Source organism: Psammomys obesus, unplaced genomic scaffold, assembly GCF_907164565.1.
Source record: "Psammomys obesus unplaced genomic scaffold, mPsaObe1.curated_primary_1811, whole genome shotgun sequence".
NCBI lineage: Eukaryota > Metazoa > Chordata > Mammalia > Rodentia > Muridae > Psammomys > Psammomys obesus.
Window position 1 is genome coordinate 5,481,860 of NW_026596117.1, and position 22,350 is coordinate 5,504,209.

The 22,350-nt window shown below is 36.5% G+C and overlaps 1 protein-coding gene across 1 annotated transcript in view; it reads right to left on the reverse strand.

Annotated features, from left to right (window-relative positions):
- Adgrl3 (adhesion G protein-coupled receptor L3) overlaps positions 1-22,350 on the reverse strand; it is a 736,167-nt gene that overhangs the window by 242,763 nt on the left and 471,054 nt on the right. The window contains exon 8 of the mRNA XM_055629463.1: positions 21,335-22,135. Within this exon, the coding sequence (XP_055485438.1) occupies positions 21,335-22,135 (801 nt within the window). The remainder of the gene's footprint in view (positions 1-21,334; positions 22,136-22,350) is intronic.

Sequence of the window (22,350 nt, forward strand, 5' to 3'; positions counted from 1 at the left end):
GGCTTTTAGGTTTCAAAAGCACACACCAGGCCTTCAGTCTCTTTCTTTCTCTCTCTCTTTCTCCTCCCATTCTGTAGTCATGGTCTCTCTCTTTCTCTCCTCCCTTGCTCCTTTTCTCCCACCCCATCTCTCTGCCTACTTTCCATAAGATCATGATGAAGGACTAGTGTTATTCGAGCCACCATGCTCCCACTATGATGGTAATTGATAAACCTTTTGAAACTGTAAGCCAAGCCCCAGTTAAATGCTTTCTTTCCTAAGAGTTTCCTTGGTCTCCTGTGCCAATGAGTCCAAAGCTCTTCCCCACTGTCTGTTCTAATAGATTCAGTGTATCTGGTGCTATATTGAGGTTTTTGATCCACTTAGATTTGATTTTTGGGCAGGGAGATAAATATGGAATATTTGTATTTATCTACATGTAGACATCTAGTTATACCAGCACCATTTGCTTTTTGCTTTATTCCATCGTATGGTTTTGGATCCTTTGTCAAAAATAAAGTGACCATAGGCACGTGGGTTTATTTTGGGTCTTAAATTCATTTCCCTTGATCAACTACAGAGATAGGGTCTGACTGGGAGAGGAGGAGGGAAGGGGCTAAAAACATGTAAAGTGAATAAAATAAATAAATGAGAAAAAATTACAATAGAAAATGGAGTTGCCCTGTTTATGATGTTTCTTTATAACAAAATAACAGTGACTAAGACAAACTCTTTTCCCCTTTTTTTCTCTGTCTCCAGATGCACCATAATTTTTCAGGATATGTGATGATCTTTGGATACCATTAAGTAATCAGCTGATTCATTTTTACAATACTTTGAATTGAGATATCTTTCACAATGTGTTATTCACAAATTTAATCATTTCGAGGATAGAAGAGGAATCTCTACAGTTTTTATCCTTGCTTCTAACAGCCTCTGAAGGCCAACTTAGAATAAATTAAGAAATACAAAACAACTTTATTTTAATTAAAATATTTTGTTTCTAATGTTTATTTTTTATGCACAGATGGTTTTATTGACTTTACTCTGTCTCCTATGTTAAAACTGGAGAATATTTTAAGCAACTAATGTAAGATTTTGTGGGATTTTTTTTTTACTGTGATTATGAAGGGAACCATCTTGAATATGAAGTATTTTATTTTTTCAAGAAATTAATGATTATTTCTCAGACACTTGATTTACCTTGTCTACAATCACATTAAAAAGATACTCTGGTTATTCTCGGATGAATTCCATTCTGATTTCTAGAATGCTAACAGGCTCTTAAACCCTATCTTCCTATTAACTGATACATTATATTTTAAGAAACATGGATGTGCTGGAAAGTTTTATATCAATTTGAAACAAGTTAAAATTATCTTAGAGAAGGGAACCTCAGTGGAGAAATTGCACAAGATCAGCCTTTAGGGAAGTCTGTAGGGTAGTAATTAGTAATTTACGTAGAAGGAAAGAACCCATTGTGGATAATGCCACACCTGAGCTCATGGTCCTGGGTTCTACTAGAAAGCAGACTGAGCAATCCATGAAAACAGCCAGATAAGAGCACCCTGCTATGACCTCTGCATCAGTTCCTGCCTCTAGGTTCCTGCCTGTCTTGGGTTCCTGTCCTGATTTCCATTAATGATAGACTACAATATGGAAATGTAAGCCACATCATTCTCTTCCAAGTTCCTTTTGGTCATGATGTTTCACCACAGCAAAATTAACCCTAAATGAGGTAGTACAAGAAAATAAGTGGATAAGTATAATTTGGAGGGAAATTAAAATTACTTTATTATAAAGTGATATTAACTTATAAGCTCATCAGTGGAGAAAGGATATATAATTGTGAACTAATTGCCTATACAATTTAATATTATATTCCATTTACATGAAAGATCTGTTAGAAAATAAAAAGGAGCAAAGGCAACAGGAAATGTCATCGTGCTGGATAACAGCTAGAGCAGATAAGGTAAGAGTGTTTTCATGAGAACTCCTTTAGCCTGATATCAAATCGCATGGTTTTGTACTATGCATACTCCTTCTGTTTTCATTTTTATTTAATAAAACAGATATCTATTATATCCAAATACAATGCCTGGCGAACAACCTTCATTGACGACAATGAGTGAAAGACAGGGTAAATGAGAGAATACTTAAAAGCAAAAGACATACTTATTAAATGATAAAAACTGACCACCTACCAAAAATATTCAAACCTTAAACATTTGAATTAAAAGATATTGGCAGTTTGAAACCAACCATAGAAATACTGAATGCCTTCTTACTAGTTTGACTGAAGATAGTATATTAGTATTGTCACAAAATGAACATTCTGCTTTTAAATTGTATGTATTACCCAGGAAGTGTCAAAATTCTTTCAGGTTTATATCTTTTAAGTTACAAGAGGGAAACCTCTCTTGTTCAGTTATATAATACTGCAAATATCACTGAACCATTGTCAAAAAATGTGCTGGCTTACAAATATTACATGGTGTGTATGCCAGGGAAAAGCAATTGCCTTTTAAGGAAACAATTTTAAAAGCTACTCGGTTTCTTCCATTTTTTTTTATTATTCTCTGAAAATACTACATTGATTTAATGTTTCCAAGAAAGATTTCACCAAGACCATTAAGTATAATCAAGAGCTGCATGCATCATGGCTAGATCCTACAAGAAATGTGATAATGCTATAAATGTCATTGCATTGGGATCCTTTATTTAGTTAAAGAAAAAGGAGACTAACAGTAAAAATTCTATGAATTTATCAAAATCCTTTTTGATAGATGAAGTCATAGAAAAGAGTTTCAAGAACCTTCAGTCATTAGTACAAGAAAGCTTCAGAAGATATGTTAGTATTCAGAAACTATTTTCATAATAGTTTTTATTCCATTTTAGGAGATAACAATACATCCATATCCTTTTTTCACCCCCAGAACTTAAAAAGAAACAACTATTTTAGATGAAAATTGTCAAGTAGCAGAGCTGTGGAAGTTAATTTCAAATTTTAAATCATTTTCGAAATGACCAAGGTTTGGCCAGTTGGGAAGCACAGTAGAATTAAACAACAGTGAAGAAAAATTTAACTGCAGTCTACCGAAGGATAAGATTTGTCTTCATATATTTTTTTCTAGCCACATCTTCAAGCTCCACTGAAAGAATGAAGGCTGAATGCTTTCTCTTCCAGAGAGTTCTCATAACAAAGTGGAAGATATCTGCTGCCTTCCTCAGTTTCCCTACAACTTGTCTGTCTATCTACAGCTACATATTCTTGTCTTTATTTCTAACTTGGAGGTTACATGCCAGTTGTTTGAAGTACTTTACACATATGAACTTATTTTCTCTAACAAGCCTGAGATGCCCTAGCTTTTACAATTTCACAGGTGATGAGAAGGAAGCCCACAGGAGATTATCATGTCACACAGTAGGTTAGCATGGCTGTTTATGAGCCCAGAAAATGAATGCCACACTGTTAGGTAACTCTTTCATCAGATGGCTCAGAGTTCCTACAGTACTTTCCACCCAAGCATTCTCTGCACCGGCTTTCACATGCCTGCTTCTTAAAAGCTACTGCCCGGAAATTCTGAATCCATTCTAAGCAACTGCCAGAAGAAATGGGACAGAAAAATAATCTTCACATGAATTCTATATTATTATTGTGCTGCTGCTCATTAATATAGTTGAAAACTACATTTATCTTTTCCAACCCAAACTGTAAACTGTTGATAAAAACTGAATCTGTGATCCCTCAAATACTAGAAGCCTGTACAGATGGAGATGGACAATGAACGAAAAGGATTCTCATGCTGAACTGTGTAATAATAATAACATTAATAATAATAATAATAAACAATAATAATAAACAGAAGATTTAGCACTCATTTGCAGTTGATTTTATCTTTCTACTTAAAATCATTTGCATGTGGATGTCCAGACCCGTTTGATTCCTGATTTTATCACCCAGTATGCTAGAATATTTCTGCTCAGTAATCTCTCATCTATTAACGCAGTTTGCCATGACACTGATTAGTGATTAACAATACTGTGGGGGAGAAAACCAAAAACAGGGGACTGCTTTCTAGCCTAACTCTTATGGATCAATATACTGATTTACTTTCGTGAGGTAATTCAAACCACTTAAAGATGCTATGTGCTATTGAGCCAAGATACATGAACTGGGTGTTTTTTTTTTTTTTAATTAAAGTTATCAAATACTGAAAAACTCACAAATCTCAATACAATGTAACCTAGTCAACCTTCCTCATCTTCTGAGTATCAAGTGAGATTTTGCTAAATATCTTATTCAGCTAACAATAAACCCATGTAAAACACAATGTTCATAGGATTTGTCTTCTTGGCATGACTTGATTATGAACTGGGTTGCCTTTATAACTAAATAGTAACCTTTTTTAAAAAAAATCTATTGCACTCACGCTTTAATACCAAAGCCCTTAGTTATGTGTTTTGTATATAATACACACTTAACCAGTTTTAAAAAAAATGAAATAAAGTATTTGGAGTGTGGTCATAACTCATGTAGGTGGAACATTTATGGAGAGACTTAATATATAATTGAGATCTGCCCCTTTTCAAAACATCCATTGCCTGTCTTATTTTTCTTGGCTTTCATATCTTTTGGCAAGTTTCACTCAGAGTATGTTCCTATTTCTGATACTTACACAAAAATAAAAATACTTCTCTCATTAAAAAAAAAAAAACCCTTATTCTATGGCAATCCAGCATATACTCATTCAGTTTGTGTACGTGCCTCCCACACAGAGCCACGGCTCATGATGATATCATGACATAATGCCTAGACATCACCTTCTATAGTCACAACAAAACCCCCAGTGAATCAGAGAAGAGAGTAGGTTGCCTGTGTGGAGTGCACGATCAAACTCTGTGGGGCCCTTGGGCAGAATGGATGTCACATTAAAGCACTCTGACAGTGTCTTCACATCACTGTATTGATTACTACATGACAGTCTAATGCTTGGGCCACTGAAGTAAATTTCTGGTAACACCCAGTCTAGCGGAGGAGCCTGGGGACACTTTCCTTATCAGAAACCAGAGTTCTTAAGTGGGTTTATGACACAACAAACTCCCTTATAATTAGAGGGAAAATCAGCAGTCACTATGGGATTCCTTCCAATTATGGATTGCCTAGTGCTTGAATTAAGACTTCTTTGGAACGCTCAGACTGTTGCTATCAATATGTCTGACTTGGCTCCTAGAATTCCAGTATCCCCGGTGAGCTGCCTGCTTTCTTTACTGGTAGAGTTGTGTTTTCCTATCATACTGAATTTATTATTAAAAACGATTTTGTCCTCGTTGCTGCTAGAAGAAACATCCATTTTATACCATGAGGTATTTTTAGTCAAGAGAAGGAAAATTACCAGAGAAATAGCAGTTTTCATTTTTGGTATGTTAAAGAATATATATTTGCCTGCATGAGTCTTTTGAAAGCAGAATTCTCAAATGACATATTAAAATAACCTGACCATTTCCTCCCCTTTGACCTAGGCTTATTATGTTTATCTACAGATGACTACCATTAATGTTTTTAGCAGTACGTATTAAGACTCAAGTCTTCAAGGTTTGTTCAATATTGCTAATTAATTTCTACATTACCATAAGCATGCTATAAAGCCATACTATTGTCACAACATTTTTTAAACGCATAAACAAAACCATGCAATATAAACAAGGATACAGCTGCCCATTGTTCATACAGCTCCACAGACAATGACTGATGCTGCAGCTATAATCAGTGAATATTATTCCTACTCATCAATAAAAAAAAAAGAAAAGAAAAGGAGTCTCACACAGCTGCTGACATCAGAATTAGAGGGAGCTCACGCTTTCAGGACATGGCCCACACTGCACCTCGTAAAATAACCATAGATGTCCACCAAATGATAAAAAACAAAAGAGGCCAAAGTAGAGATATTTACTTAAATATAACATTTTATCTAGTGTGGGGTTATACTTAGAATTCTAGCAGCTAAGAGGCTAAGGCAGGAACATCATTAGTTGTAGGCTAGCTTTATCTGGGCTACAATAGAGAAACAGCCTAAAATGAATAAATGAATTAACTGTAATTTCATTACATAAACTTGTACTTTCATAGCCAGCTTTAAAACTTATATATATATTACATACATACACACAGAGACACACACACACATGAAGCCTGTAGATATGGCTCAGCAGTTAAGAGTGCATGCTGCTCTTTCAGAGGGCCTGACTTTCCAGCACCCACAGTGGGTGGCTCACAGCTGCTAATAACTGCAAAGAATATGGTACCCCCCTTTGGCCTCCAAGTGTACTTCATGCATATATGTGCCTATGTCCACGTGGGCACATGTCCACACAAATGAAAAATAAATACATGCTAAAAGATACATGTGGCATTAGAGTCCCATAAATATAACTGAATGTTTCATTCACTTGGGTTATGCTCGCCAGATGTTTCTGTTTGCAAAGAGAAAAATGAGAAAACTAAGGCTGGACCAGAGTTTATGTATTAGCCTGATTGGGGTTAGGTTTCTGTGGATCTCTGCCTCCATTGAGACCTCCTCTGGCAAAGAAAGGTGTCATTCATGCTGGTTCTGAGAAGGCAGAATAAATTAACACAGCCAGCGAGAGCAGTGGGTCTCGTGGCTGCGACGAACATTTCAGAACCTTTCCTTAGCTATCCATGCTTAGGGAAATCAGTGAAAAGGGCTGGAAGAAAGCACCCGTCATGTGTGACGTATTATGTGCTAGCACACCTGCAAAGATTAGCAGCCTAAATGAAAAATTCAAATTGTACTTAATTCCATTTTTCAGGATGAAATATACCCTGGCCTTAAAATATGGAGATGCGAGGATTTCCTTGTGGTAAGAATGAAGCCCCGCTGCTTACATTCCAAAATTCCTTCCACTACGGTAACAGTTCTAATTTGTCTTTCTGCCCACCCATTACAACACCCCTCCAACACGAGAACAGAGCAAGATTATTTTGCAGAGATCTGCATAACTGTTCCCAAGCTCAGAGCTCTTCTCCATGTGCCAGTTTCCCCCATCTATTCAAGGTGAGGATAAATGGCACCCTGCTTTGCCAGGACAAGCTCACAAAGGGACATGTCTAACCTGGATCAGGCTGCAGCTCTTCTCTGACAACCCTCCAGACTGTAATTCTGTGAGGACACAAAGGCAGGGCCATTTAATGAAACAAAGTGATGTAGTTCCTTGTCAGAACAGCCTGAGCCCACAGAGGCTTAGGATACACAGGGCTCCACAGCCTTCTAATGCACTCAGACAATTACTCACGCTAAGACACAAGCTCTGCCTGAGTGTTAGGTACCTAGAGCAGCGGTTCTTTATCTAACAGGGAATCTTACTGTTTTTGGAACTCACTTCAAGCACTGGATTCATGGCTTAGGACTCAGATAATACGGACTGCAAGAGACAGGTAGAAAAGGGGCATTTTAACATGCTCTCACAGTGACATATATATCCTCCTTGCTGTGAGATTAGATTTTAGCTTGCCAAATAGATAATGCAAATATAATCATCAAAAATAGAAAAAAAGTCAAAGGTATTATTGTACCTGTTCCTTTATTAACCTACTAAGGATCATGTCCTATTCACTAATACTAAATATCTCAGTTGTGTGTTCAAGATCGATGTGGGAATCTACTCTCACTATTTCTGATTCAATCTAGGGTACAATGTGACACTTTAAATTCAATTGACCACAGGGCTGACGTGTATTCTGTATGCACTTAAATACTTTTGCTACAAAACATGAAATGATACTTCTATTTTACCAACACGTTCAAAACAACCGCCAAAATAAAAAAACGTTTTTCTTTTTCCTCCAACTGATTAAATAAAATTGCAACCCATCACATTAATAATTCTGTAAAAATGGTTTTTGGTTTGAATATAACATGATTATGGCTGCTAGTACTGGTTCCTTCACCAAAAGCACTCACTGAATTGTCTTCAGTGAACATACTATTTCCTACGATAGTCACATGTTTCTATGAAAAATGAATGCCCTAGACTAACGATTTTAATTGATTTACTATTAAAGCAAAAGTACAAAGTTTAATTTCACATTGATTAGAATAGTTGGTCTTTCTTTCATTCAAATTCAATAAAGGTGTATTTATACTTGCGATTTTCTTTTTATCTTTTCCCCTTTTCTCTTTCTGCAATTGACAAAATTAAACGAAAGCCACTGTGAGAGGGGATTATCCCTCTACCAAGTTTTGGAATGGAGCATCAGATGTACTTCTGAGTTCTCTGGTAGAATAGATAAGCCACTTCATTATACTCTTTCTGTGGGTGTAGTCTCAAGAATACACTAAGTGCTGCTTCAGAACTCTTTAAACAAGAGATAGAAACAGACTCTAGCATGTGCAGGACTTTAAAATCCACAACAGCATCTCTTAGTCATAGTTTTGTTATTATTATTATTATTTTTACTTTAGTTACCAATGGTCAAGTCTTCTCCAAAACTAGCAAATGAAAAATTCCAGAAATTATTCATGAGTTGTATTCCAAACCATTCTTATCCCTAGAATGAAAAGCATCCCCATTCTCCTTCAGGTCCGTACTGTACTCCTCTGCATCTTCTTACTCGCCTAGTTTACCAGATCAGCTGCTACGACATTGCAGTGCTGTGTCCAAGAGACCAGCAAAGTCTTCAAAACACAGACTGTATTAATGCATGCTTTATTATATTATTATTTATTAACTTTTAATGGAAAAATTAATAAATTAAATATCATAACTGGTATGAAGGCATAGGGAAGAAGTTCATGTAGAATTTGGTAATATTTGGTGAATTCTGTTTCCCCATAGGTTGCTTAAAAGCAGCCATCATGGATGAAGGGAGCGCTACATAGTTATTTTATGTTTAGCTCAAACAAGAAAATACTAAGGCCATTTCTTTCACATTTATTTCCTCAATTATATTTTGGAATTTTTAATTTGATCGTTCAAATCTAAAGAAGGAACTTATTACTCCTAAGATACTTTGCCCTATCATCTATTAGAATATCTTTCCATTTTTATCAAATGTAATATGATAACACTCAAGTTTAAATAGTCTTCTTTGGCTTTAGGTATTTGATTCCTTGCCAAGGCTCTTTTTTTTTTTTTTCATAAAAACAAAAACAAAAACAAAACTAAGAGCAGAGATTTATATTCTTTTATCTCATTAATATGTCTTTGGTTATGAAGTCTCAGCAGATAATTTTGAAAGATTGAAAAAAATGTTTTTCATTTTCCTATGAAACTACAGTTAAGTTGCTCAGAAATGGCTTACATACTTAACATTACAATTGTAAATGTGTAAGCATTCCTTATGTTGCTCTTAATCATATTATTAACCTCTGAAGGCTAGTTAAATCAACCTTGGGGAGTAATATTTTAACAATGAAAAATACATGATAGCTCATTATTCCTTTTAAAGGAAACACCCAATGTTCATTGATTTAATGTCCATATGCTTATCAAAGGAAAAACCACTTATTTCCTCCATACTTCTCTCTTCCTTTTTTCCTTTCTTCACTTTAATTTTCATCATATTGCCTATTTTGTTTAAAGACAATGAGCATGAGTATAATTGGCAATACGTCTGAATTCAGAAAATGGATATAATATGCAAAGTAGATTTAAATCTAATAACGATTTAAGTACTCAAATCTCTAAAGTCCTTAAGATTGCTCAGAATCTCTGCAAAATTTCCACCTAATCTTTCTAATCCTTCGGTAATTAAATCTGCTTCTTCAAGTGCTTCCAAGAAGTTGCCATACCACTGTTCCATGCATCTCTCAAAAACACACTGTCACATTCTCTTTCAGGCTGTGTGCCCTGGAGAACCTTTTGAGATGTGAGTATAAAAGTATCTTCATGATTCCAAATCGGGCATCTTTGAATTTCACATGTACATTTTTTTTTTAAGTAGAGTTTCTTGGGACTCAGGACTTTCTAGTGTTTTTAAGAGCAAATCTAGCACAGTTCGCAAAGGTTGGTGACTGTTCTAAAACAGTAGACAAGTTTGCTTGTCTCTCTGTTTAGTATATCCTTGCACAGGCTCTCTCTTCTCACTTTGACTGAAAGGCTAGCGCACACACACATACCTACAAACACACACACACACACACACACACACACACTCACATATATATACACACACATATAATGTCTGCCCTCCTTTCCCCTTGCATTTTAGTTATGATGTCTTCATTCTCCTAAAGCAAGGGTGGAGACACCATGATGAAGCTGAGTATCAGTCTGACCAGACGGACAAAGGAGTGTAAACACAGCTGTTTTCTTACATTTACATGTTGGTAAGATTTTTTTCTGTGTAAGATTGTTTTTAAACTTTAGTTTTATAGCTATAATAATTTAACTCATGAAGCACTTTACAGAAAAAAAGGACAAAATAATTTTGACTTGTATCGTCAGCAACGGTCATAGATTCACAGTATTTGTGAATTTGTACCGTTGCATAAAGAGCAGGAAAAGATAACAGTATTCTTCCAAAACAAATATAAAGAAATACTTTCCACTTATTTTCAGAGGGATCTGATAAAAGGTTCTAGTCTATACAACAAGACAACATTATAGATTTTTATCTATCACTTATGTATCTTGAGTTATATAATTTTTCAAAATTATTGGAGATTTCATATTTCTACTAGAAAAGTAGTTACTGAGAAAGACGTAGATTTGTACTTAAAAAATCATGCCTGCAAGCTCTTATCTAAGGTAACTGGGTCCCTACTTCAAATGTTTAAAATTAGACATTAAGTATATAAATTGGACTTAGCTATTTTATGAGCTAATACCATCATGCAGCTGAGTCTCCTTTCTCGGTGCTTGTAAGGCCAGAGGCTAAGATTCTAAGGAACGTCCTCCTCAACCCCATATTCAGGAATCACATTTTTGCTACTGTTACCAAACTTCATAGGACGGCTCATAAAGTGCTGAAAAACCATTTCAGTTCCACCTGCCTGCCCTCTGGTGGACATGCCAATGAGCAGTGCTCCTGAAGAAACAGCTGGAGCGCTTCATTCACAAAGAAGTCAGCTCTCTATGCCCTGAATGTTATATGTAGAAATAATTTTGACCATCTTCTAATCAGTATTCATTTATTGGAGACATCACTTTGTAAGATAAAAAAAAAAAAGGAATACTGTATCTGTGACCCCTTTTTAATCACTAGCACATCTACTAGAAAGCTCATTTAGATGTCAGGTTCATAAGAAACACTGGGCTCAGCTGTGCAAAAGGAGGTCCAGTTTTGATTTATACAGGACTATCATTTTTCTATTCAGACTCTGAAAATCAGATTGTGCCATTCTGGGAAGTTTAGCCGTTAGTGATGAGAGAGAAATACAGGTAAGGTAAAAAATCGTGGGAGAGCATTCGGTTGACGTGGAGTAGAAATTTTCCATTAAGTTTTCCCTTGTGCTTCCTGGAAATCAGCGATGTCAATCAGCAGCAGCTGTCACCCCAGGAATGAAGAAGCCTGGGAATGGGAGGGAGCCCTCCCACACAGGTTAACAGCTGATGAACAAAAACTCCAGCTGGGACTGAGACGAGCAACAAGTTGCTGGGTGTTTTTCTTTTCGCAAGTTTTACTCAGCGACAAAGATGGAAGTGGACCAAACTTTGGAGACAGCATAGCGTCTCAAGCGGAACTGCAAAGTGACCATAGCCTGCAGCCGGAGGATGAGCCTGACTTAGGTTCTCAGCGCTTTCACACTTTATTTCCTGCGCACCACATAGAAGGAAGCCGTTCGCCAAGCAGATTCAGCTACCTAACAAACATGTGGCAGTCTCAAAATGCTCAGGATTCTCTGCCCAGCACTCACATTACTCAGCTGTCAAAGTAAAGGGCTCAGATATATGATGTGAAATTACATTTTAACGAGGTGTCATGTGTGTTTAAAGTTCTTATTTATCACGACATAGCCAGAGCTTTTGCAGGAAACAGAAATGCACTAATTAGCATATTATGAGGACAGAAGGTTCACCTAATCTGCATTGTTCAACTGTTGTGCATGGGCTGTGTGTTGTTGTGTTAGAACCCGCTCTCTTCAAGCATGTAGAAGAACTGTTCGTTTACATAGTCTTAATGGCCTTCTGAGAAAATGTGTATTGTATTTGAGAAGAAGGACACTTCAGGCCTGTAGCGCCTGTCCTCAGCACTCTTTCATTACTGCTTACTGTCTCATGTATTTGCCACTTATGCGGAACAAGTAGCCTCTTTTTTTTTTTTTTTTTTTTTTTTTTTTAATCTTAGACATAATAAGTTTAGGAAGTTGTGACCCCAGAATTCTCTGCCTACTTGTAGAACCAACTTGACTTTACCTTTACTTGGAAAATGTTGGGAAATATTTGTAAATTTGAAAAGGGATTCCTAGATTTTTCTTTTTAAACAGATTTATTTATTATGTAAAAGATGTTCTGTCTGCATGCACACCTGCAGGCCAGAGGAGGGCAACAGGTGTCATTTTAGATGGTTGTGAGCCACCATGTGGTTGCTGGGAATTGAACTCAGGACCTTTGGAAGAACAGCCAATGCTCTCAACCTCTGAGCCAGCTCTCCGGCCCCATAATTAAGATTTATTTATTTTATGTATATAAGTACTAGATCTGCATGTACACGAGCAGGACAGAAGAGGGCATCAGCTCTCAATATAGATGGTTGTGAGCCAACATGTGGCTTACAGAAATTGAACTCAGGACCTCTGGAAGAGCAGACAGTGCTCTTAACCACTGAGCCATATCTCCAGACTGATCTTAGGTTTTTATATGATAAGAAGCAAACTGGGAGAGGCCAAGGAAATATCTTAGCCCTCATGCCATTTCAGTAATAAGTATTGATTTTAGCACAAAGCAGATTGGCAGAAAAAGCAGCTGGGAAAAAGAGAGAAAAAGCGAACAGTGACCAAAAGTCAGTGACACAACTGGTTGCCCAATAACAAGTCTATCAGGACATCACGTATTGTTGAAGAAATACGATGCTCAGATGAGGCTCACCACACCATCTATTAATGACCAAGTGTTCCTAGAAGATAGTTAATGCCAACGGTGGAAATACAGGAAAGCCAGGTAATTACGAAATATAGGAAAGTGAGGTGATTATGAACGTGTGCCGCACATTGGTTTGATATGATTGGGTGTAGATGTAGTTAAAATACATTTTGAAGGAAATTCTATAAAATAGTTATAGATCTTCCATTCTAGGTAAATTCAAGAGCTAGAGATCCGACACTCTGCCATGCCCAAACAAACAAGCCCTTCACACCTACTTTAAACTTTTCGGTGGCTGTTAATAAGTGTTTCTTTTCCTGGTTAATCAACAATGAGTCTCTTGTTTGAACACAAAGCACATTTTCAGTAGAGGACAGCCACCATCCCATTCAAAACATGAGACAATTTTTATTTTCTTTAAGTTGAAGGAATCCTTGGAACTTGTCAACTGGAAATTTGTTCATAATAAAGAGAAAAATTCTTTGAACAGCTGGCCACTTTTTTCCATATTATAAAACCACTGACTTTACTTTCTCTTAATTGCTTACGCAAAAAATGTATATTAGGTGTTAATGTGCTTTAGCATGTCTCTTTAACACATGTTAAACTTCTTTTAAAATTATTTATGTATTTAATAGGTGTATGGGTATTTTGCCTGCATGTATGTCTTTGTACCACATACATATCTGGCACCCACAGAGGCTAGAGAAGGTGTCTGATCCCTTAGAAATGAAATTACAGATAGTTGTCAGTGGCCATGTGAGCACTGGAATCAAACCTTGGAGGCACCTTTCCACCTCTCCTGACTCTAAATTTTTTTGGACCAAGAAAACTGACAACATGGGATGAAGATGAGGAGGTGGGAATGGGGAAGATGGCCAAACATCATAAAAGTGCCAGGCACCTAAAGTAGATAAACAAGAAAGAGGACACAGGATAAGATGATCAATCCTCACTTAGAAAGACAAATGGGATGGACATTGGATGTAGGAGAAAACAAGTAACAGGACAGGAACCTACCCCAGAGGGCCTTTGAAAGACTCTACCTAGCAGTGTATCAAAGCAGATATTAAGACTCATAACCGAACCTTCAGCAGAGTGCAGGGAATCATATGAAAGAAGGGGGAGTTAGTAAGACCTGGAGAGGACAGGAGCAAGGACCAAATATATCAGGGCACAGGGGTCTTTTATGAGACTGTTTCTCCAACCAAGGACCATGTAGGAAATAATCTAGAACTCCTGCTCAAATATAGCCCATGGTAGCTCAGTATCCAAGTGGATACCCTAGTAAGGGGAACAGAGACTATTTCTGACATGAACTCAATGACTGGCTCTTCATGCCACCTCCTCCTCCCCTGGAGGAGCAGCCTTGCTAGGCCACAGAAGAGGATATTGCAGCCAGTCCTGAAGAGACCTGATAAGTTGAGGTCAAGTGGAAGGGTAGGAGGACCTCCCCTATCAGTGGACTTGGGGCAGGGAGGAGATAAAGGAGGGATGGTGGCATTGGGAGGGAATGAGGAAGGGGGAATGGCTGAGATACAAAGTAAATAACCTGTGATTAATATAAAAAATAAAAATTATATTAAAAAAAAAGTGCCAGGCAATAAATGGTCTAGGCAAACACTGAGGCAACCACCCAGGCAGCACATGAATAACATTTTCATCTGTCAGCAACCCTAAAAAGCAAGTCTAGAAAATGTCATTCACACATGTGTTTCGGAAATCATTCAGCACAAATTATTGTGAGGTGCTTATTGTTTATCAGGCAGTCAAAAAAGGCTACAGAGAAAAATGACTAAACACTGTCAACAGACATATCTCGTGAATCCAAGTCTTATTAGTATCCCTCCAAAAAGAGGTTTATTTGGGGATTCTTCACACTGAGTTCCTTAACGTAAAGCATATTATATTATTAACATTTTTAAGAAAATTGTTTTCAGATATAATTGAATGCTAAATGTGAATATGAAATTGTAGCATCAGTGTAAGTTTCTATTTATTTTCACAGTAATTCCATGCTGAAAACCATATGAAGAGTGACAATTTTGTATTTGATAAATGCCTAATAAATGATGAGAGGTTAACGTTCTGAAACTAATGTTTTCTGGGGAAAATAAGAAACAAATATTAAACTTCTAAGCTTTTCTAAGAAGAATAAGTCCTGAATAGATTCCCAAAAGGAACGTTACTTACAGTCTAAAATGAACATGTGAATTAAGATTTAATGTGAATGAATTAAATTAATTTCTTTACGTACATATTGTTGAAAGCAATCTGTTTCACACACGTTCTTTTTTGGAAAAGAAAGCAAATATCATCATGAAAGTGAACCAAACTGAAAGCCTCTTCACACTCTGCGCTGATTTGAACTCTTAGGAATTAATTTGCTGCCAGGAGATGAGTAAGCAGTTAGAATTAAATTGCTTCAAAACCACTTCTTAGAATAGTTCTGAGGAGCAAAGATGGCCTTTCTACTACTCGTAAAAGTGTTGCATATAATAAACGCAACAAAAATGTGATTTCATAGTGGAAGAACAGATATAAATTTTAGAGTTGAAGTCTATGCTGTTTTTTTATATTTGATTTTTTTAATTTTTATTTTTTATATTAATTACAGTTTATTAACTTTGTATCCCAGCTGTCTATGCTATTTTAATTCAGCAAAACTCTCAGTGGTGTTTGATTTAGAGAAAAACTTAACACAAAGAAAAGATGATCTATTTTAAAAGATTATATTGTTATTATTATTATATTGTTATTATGTGCCCAACCTCAAGAAAGATCTTTAAAAATCGTAGTATCAGCTACAAGAATTTGCATTTCTCAATTATAAAACATGAATAATAACTGGCATTGAGAGACCAAAAGATTAAAAATCAGCAGCTATTATTGATATTTAAGGCCTGAACTGGGTGGGTGGAGAAGTCCAGGAATTCCCTGAGGGGAAGGACTGCCTTACTGCATTCTTTCCCCACCCACTAGAGATACAGTTGCTAGGAAACTGGCCCATCCCCCTAGGGAGGGACACCAGATCATTAATGGTTTGGGGACCTTTCTCTAGCCAATCAATTCAAAATGTAGCATTTTGACCAATAGATGCTTGCCAGGCAGGAATCGCCCCTGCCTTGGGCATGTTGGGAGGGACCAGAATCTTTAAATCACCCAACTAACCTGAGCATGGGGCTCTCAGCTCTCACCACTTTGGCCGTGGGGGGTGTGGGCCTAAGCTGCAGTTTGTAATTTGTAATAAAAAGGGGGGGGGAGGGTGGGACCGGGAGGGGAGGAGGGAGGGGCTTATGGGGGATACAAAATGAATAAAGTGTAATTAATAAAAGTTAAAAAAAATGGAAAAAAAAGATTCTCATGTGGTATGCAACGGACTCGGCTCCTGGTGGTGGTCTTTTGGGGTGTCGCGATTCGGGCACAACAGCATGTGGCCATTAGGTTAAGCTTACTAATGCCTCTAGTAACCATATTACCTAATTAAAGTTTAACAATGTTGTATGATGGGCATGATTTTTCCTATTCCATAGTTGTCAAAGCGAAGACTAAAACTGCACATTCAGCCAAGGAACCAGTGTAGAATCCAAACCCAGGGCCTTAAACTCTCATGTTCATGTTCATGTTCAAAGGCAGATGTTTCTTATAAGGTAAGCATAGCTAAAGCTATATATCTATATATCTGTACGTGTATCTATAACTATATATATATAGTATATGTATGGATGGATCTATATATAACTATATATATGTATATATAGTTATACATACATATATACGTATATATATATACATATATATAATACATATATGTAATATAATACATATATATATATATGTATTCAGCTATCTAAGAGAGGTGTATTTACATTTTATTTTCCCAGAGAGTACAGAATAGTTACACACAGCAGAAGTGAAACAAACATAACCCTGTACATCAAAATTTGGGTCCTATTTTTTTTTTTAATAGAACAGAACTTAAATCAGAGAAAAATGACTCAGCTGAATACCAGCATATGACAAATATACTTTGTTCTACATTCTTTATTCCTCTATTCTCCTTTTCCTCTCCCTCCTCTCTCCTTCCTTCCTTCCTTCCTTCCTTCCTTCCTTCCTTCCTTCCTTCCTTCCTTCCTTTTTTCCTTTCTTCCTTCCTTCCTACATTTTTGGCCATAAAATATTTCTTTTAAGTTGAAGTCTCTGTATACAGACATAAGCAGACCCATAACAACAGGCAGCTGCTTTGAAAAATCTGAAAAGTGCCAGTGTAATTTACTCTGAAAAACACCCAGCTAAAGCTGTTTTTGTGAAAGAAGATGAACAGCTTCTATTAATGCTAATTGAAATTCTCATATCCACACATACCATGCATAAAATTTACTTCTGCAGTTATTCTCTACACTTCTAAATTGCAGTAGGTCCAATGCCAAAGTACTAGCTTTTTAATTTGAGCATCCATGCATGCAAATTGTACTTTTTTGGTGATTATGTTGACAAATTCAACACAGGTGAAACCCCACTGTTTGAAAAATGGAAAAAGTTTTTAAGTGTGATCATTCAAAACAATAAAAACTAAATCTCTTTTTAGAAAAGAATTCAGTTAAAATGAAATTTGTAATTTCTTAACATTTTCACTGTAATAACAGCATCTTAATGAATGAGGAACTAATATTTGTCAGCAAGGTATTCCATATTTTAACTTTCATAAAAAACAAAAAATTTAAATGAGTAGTATAATTTTTCATATGTAAACAATTAACATTATTCCTCATTCTATATAATATATGTATATTTATATTTATATATGTATACATGTATACATATATGCTTATATATGAAAAATTAAATACATATGCTTTGGGGTGCATAATAGACATATTTTTGGTAAGTGTGTAAATGCATAAACCAAAAATACAATATTCTTCTTCAAGGGTAATTTATAAAGTCTAGATGAAGAACTGTGTTACTTTATTAAATTCAAAGTAGCAATTCTAATGACTTTTAGGCTTATTCCAGATAAAAAATAAGATTAGATATTTTAGTTTAGCTGGACAGTGGTGGCACACACCTTTAATCCCAGCTCTCTGGAAGCAGAGGTAGGCAGATCTTTGAGTTCAAGGTCATCCTGGTCCGGGGCTACAAAGAGAGGTCAAAAAAAAAAAAAAAAAAAAAAAAGCTCAGCGAAATGTGAGGTGTGTTTATTCTTGAACTATAGCACGGTATACTTCGGTGTGTATGTGTGGGGGGGGGTTATTTGTTTTGTTTTGTTTTGTTTGTTTGTTTTACTATTAATTACTTTATGCCTCTGCGGTATAAGAAAAAAAAAAAAAAGACTTCATATTATCCATAAACAGTGTTATCACAGAAAAATCCCAAGTTTTCGTTTAGGAAGCTCACAGCTGTGAGACGTGGACTTCAGACTATTCTCCACATCACTGATTGGGTCTACGTCCTCCCTTGAGAAGTGGGTACTGTGCAGAGCCTTACCAGTGCGTACCACAGCTGTCTGTCTATGTCGTCTAGGAGAGTTACCATTCATTCTTTGAAAAATTGCTACAACTTGTTACTGGAGGGGCTGACGACCTGGCCTTCTCTTTATAGAAAGGTTACTTCAACAAAATATCAGCACTGCTAAATGTGGAAAGACATAATATCACTCTGATTGAGCTTCTTAAAAATTATACAAAATGATACCAAATTTGTCAGGTTTTTTTGAGGAAGAGGAAGAAAGCCATTATTCATTTGTCTATTCAACAAAAGTCTATTGAGCCTTCTTTCTATATATACAATATATTATATTAATGTCTGAAAGGAAATAATGAGCAGTCACAGAATAAAAAGTTGGGTGAGGCATGCTTATTGGACATAATGAACCTGTTTCTGTATGAATACATATGCCCAATGGGGTAAATTACAGAGTAGAATGGCATGCTCACAAGAGTAAGCTACATAATTCAGAAAATTAGAAATGGTAACAATTAAACTCTATTTCATTTATTTTATTTTATTTTATTTTATTTTATTTTATTTTATTTTATTTTATTTTATTTTTTTACTTTCTCAAGACAGGGTTTCTCTATGTAGCTTTGCCTGTCCTGGAACTCATTTTTGTAGACAAGGCTTGCCACAATCCTATGGCGATCCACCTTTCTCTCCCTCCTGAGTTCTGGAATTAAAGGCAAGTGCTACCATGGACAGGCAACAATGAAACTCTTAATGATATAATTTATTTTAAATTACTATATTACTACCAAAATTCAGACACATATCAATATTTTCCAGCTTATGTTTTCTTGGACAAAATTATTGTGGCTTGTTACCATGTTGAACTGTTACTGTTTTGTTTTGTTTTTAATTTACTTCTGAGATAAGGTCTCATATTTTGGCCTAGGCTGGCCTGGAGCACATTTATTTCTAAGACTGGCCTTGAACTCTTGGCAAGATTGTCTTCCTGTCTCAGCCCCCTAAACACTGAGATTACAGGCATAAACTGGCTTTTAATATGTAAATTAAGTTGATCAGGAATTCTGGGATCTGCCTTCTTTTGTCTCCTTTGTTTGGGGATTAAAGGCATGTACTGTCAACATCTTGTTCAAATATTTTATCTCAAATCCATATCATTGTAACTCAAAGCCTTTGAAGGAAAATCAAGCAAGGAAACAAAAAAATTTTAAATTTTGGGCCAGTTGTGCCAATTTAGGCTGTAACAAACAAAGCCCAGTTCATCATTTTTTTTGGAACTTAGTTGATGCTATAGTAAATCATTGGGCCCTTCCCAGAAGGAGCTGAGAAGCATCTTGCAGCAGGAGAGCTTGGAATTCCACCCTCTATTAGTCTAGTTTTTATCAGGAAGAGTGTCCTTTCTATAGTCTGACACTTAGCCTCGCATCCCCTGGCTTTCTCCCCATTTTCAGAGAAGAGCCATCACCATTAAACACTTCAAAACCAGATCCATGACTATGACAACCAAAATAAAGCCAAAAGGGATCCAAGTATCCTCTGCCAAGGTGTTTTTTGTTTTTGTTTTTTTAAGATGCAGTTTCAGGCTGTGTCTAGAGGTCTGTAGGCCTCCCAGTTTTACATCTCCAACTTGCCAGCAGGCAGCAGTAAGCAGCAATGTTTGTGTATCCTGGGAGGCAGCCAGTTTTGCTGAGTTTATCCCCTTTGTCCTCTGACACAGTAGGCCTTCTTTGACTTTTGGGCCTGTTTAAGACTCTCTCTTAAGGGGACAGTATTTGACCTGGGAGTTTGTAGATTTCAAGTTTGGGTTGTTTTGCTGGGAGCTTATTTCTCCCATCAAACCATGATAAAGTATGATTTAAAGGGTGTGATACTTAAATTAGTTGGGCACCATTTGTTGTAATAAATAAAAAGAAAATGGTGCTGGACTATGTATTATTTATTATTAGCCCTAAGGTTTTCAAGGCAGCGTTGTTTAACCTGCTATCACAAATACTAAGACACAGACATCTGTTAGATTTTATAATTGCCTTATTTACCTTGGATTGTGCAGCTATTCCTACTTATGCTGGCTGTCTTAGTACCTTAACCATCCTTTTTTCCACCCTTTGCTTTTATTTTTCACCTTGCCCATCAAGAAAATATATAATAATAATAAAACATTTTTAAAAAGCATTAAAGATCTTTATAGTCCTCTTTACATAATATTAAAAGTTAATAGTGTATTCCAAAAGGGAAAATATTCAAATAACTGAAATTAAAGATCATTTCAGACTTAATCATGACCGCGTTTTGAATTATTTTCATTTATTCAAATATGCGAATTATTGTAATTATGAGTTATTGAGTAGATTTGCTGAGACACATGCAGTTTCAAGCCATCCATACTTCCCTAAACTTTAGTCTTACGTGATCCTCTTTGTGGGGTAAAGTTGTTGGTACCCAGCTCCAGTAGCATCTTGTTGAGCTAACCTTCCCATATATTCTAGCTAAAAAACTGGAGAACATTCCACAATTAATGTGAAAAGACAGCATGCAATCTTAGCAGATGCTTTATAGACTGCATTATACAAAGAGGCGACTGGGATATAGCAAATAAATATATTTCAAAGAAGCAGGGAGAGTTACGAGACAAACTATGCAAAGGACAAAGTCGCTTTCTCATAAAACCACTTTCTTGGAGAGGAAAAAACTGCAACCAACCTTTCTAAAATGAAAAGACAACGAGTATTTTCTTTTAGATACCCAGGTCAGAAAATGGCATAGGAAACTGAATAAAAACTTAAGTCATCTTATTGAGGGAGGGGAAAAATGTAGCTTTCCTTAAAAAATTACCAAAAATCAAACTTACCTGATCTACTATCCAGAGGCCCGAAGTCCAAAGAGTATTTCACAACATGGTAGTTATTCCACACATAAAGCAGATTGTCCCTGGGGTTGTAATCCACAGCTGCTATGTACTGGTATGAATTCGGAAAGGGTACGTCCACCAGGCTATCCTTGCTTTGGTCGGTGTTGTAAATGTAGTCAATCTTATTACCTGTGGCTTCATTGTCATCGTCCTCATATACAGATTTGACCACATACAAAATCCCACAGATCATGAATGCATTCGAAGCTGACCTTTTGTCATATGCAGTGTCCCACGTCCCCTCAATCCTTAGGGTGTAAGGGTTCAACTGGCTAATAACAATTTTGCCATTGTTCTGTTCTGTTGCATAGATTACCCATAATCCATTTTCATCCACTGCCAAATCTATGTCAGATTTGCCACCCCATCGGTATGGGGAGGTGTCATGGTAATTGGCATTTGCTATGATCGCCTCTCCGCTTTTTATCCTAGTCCTCAAATCAAACTTTACTATGTTCCTGGTACGCTCCTTGTTGAAGAACAGGGCACCATCATACACCACAAATCCGGTGCCATCCACTCTGTGAGGGAGCTTGTAGGTAGTCGTTGGCCTTCCAGCAATGAAGTCGTCTTTGGATGAATACTCTGTCAGGGTATCCGTTCTGTAGGGGGTCCAGGGCATATAGTAAATCTTGTCGGAAGCCTGTAGAGGGTCTTTGCACCATGCCCCAGACTGGTGGTCAGATTCAAACAAGTGTTCACTCTGGTACACTCCTTTCAGCAGTCCAGGACAAAGAAAAACTGTCAGGAGGGAAAGGTATAATAACAAATATATTAATTGCACCTTTTCTCTTCTGTTCTCATCTTCAGCAAACAGAATGCAACTCTAATAGGCGATACCCACCACCACTTATTTCGTGACGTCCCTTTCTGTTATTACAAAGCATTCGTCCACAATAATTTTGGATATATATATATATATTTTGCCTTCAAACAATTTGATGTCATTTGTTGAG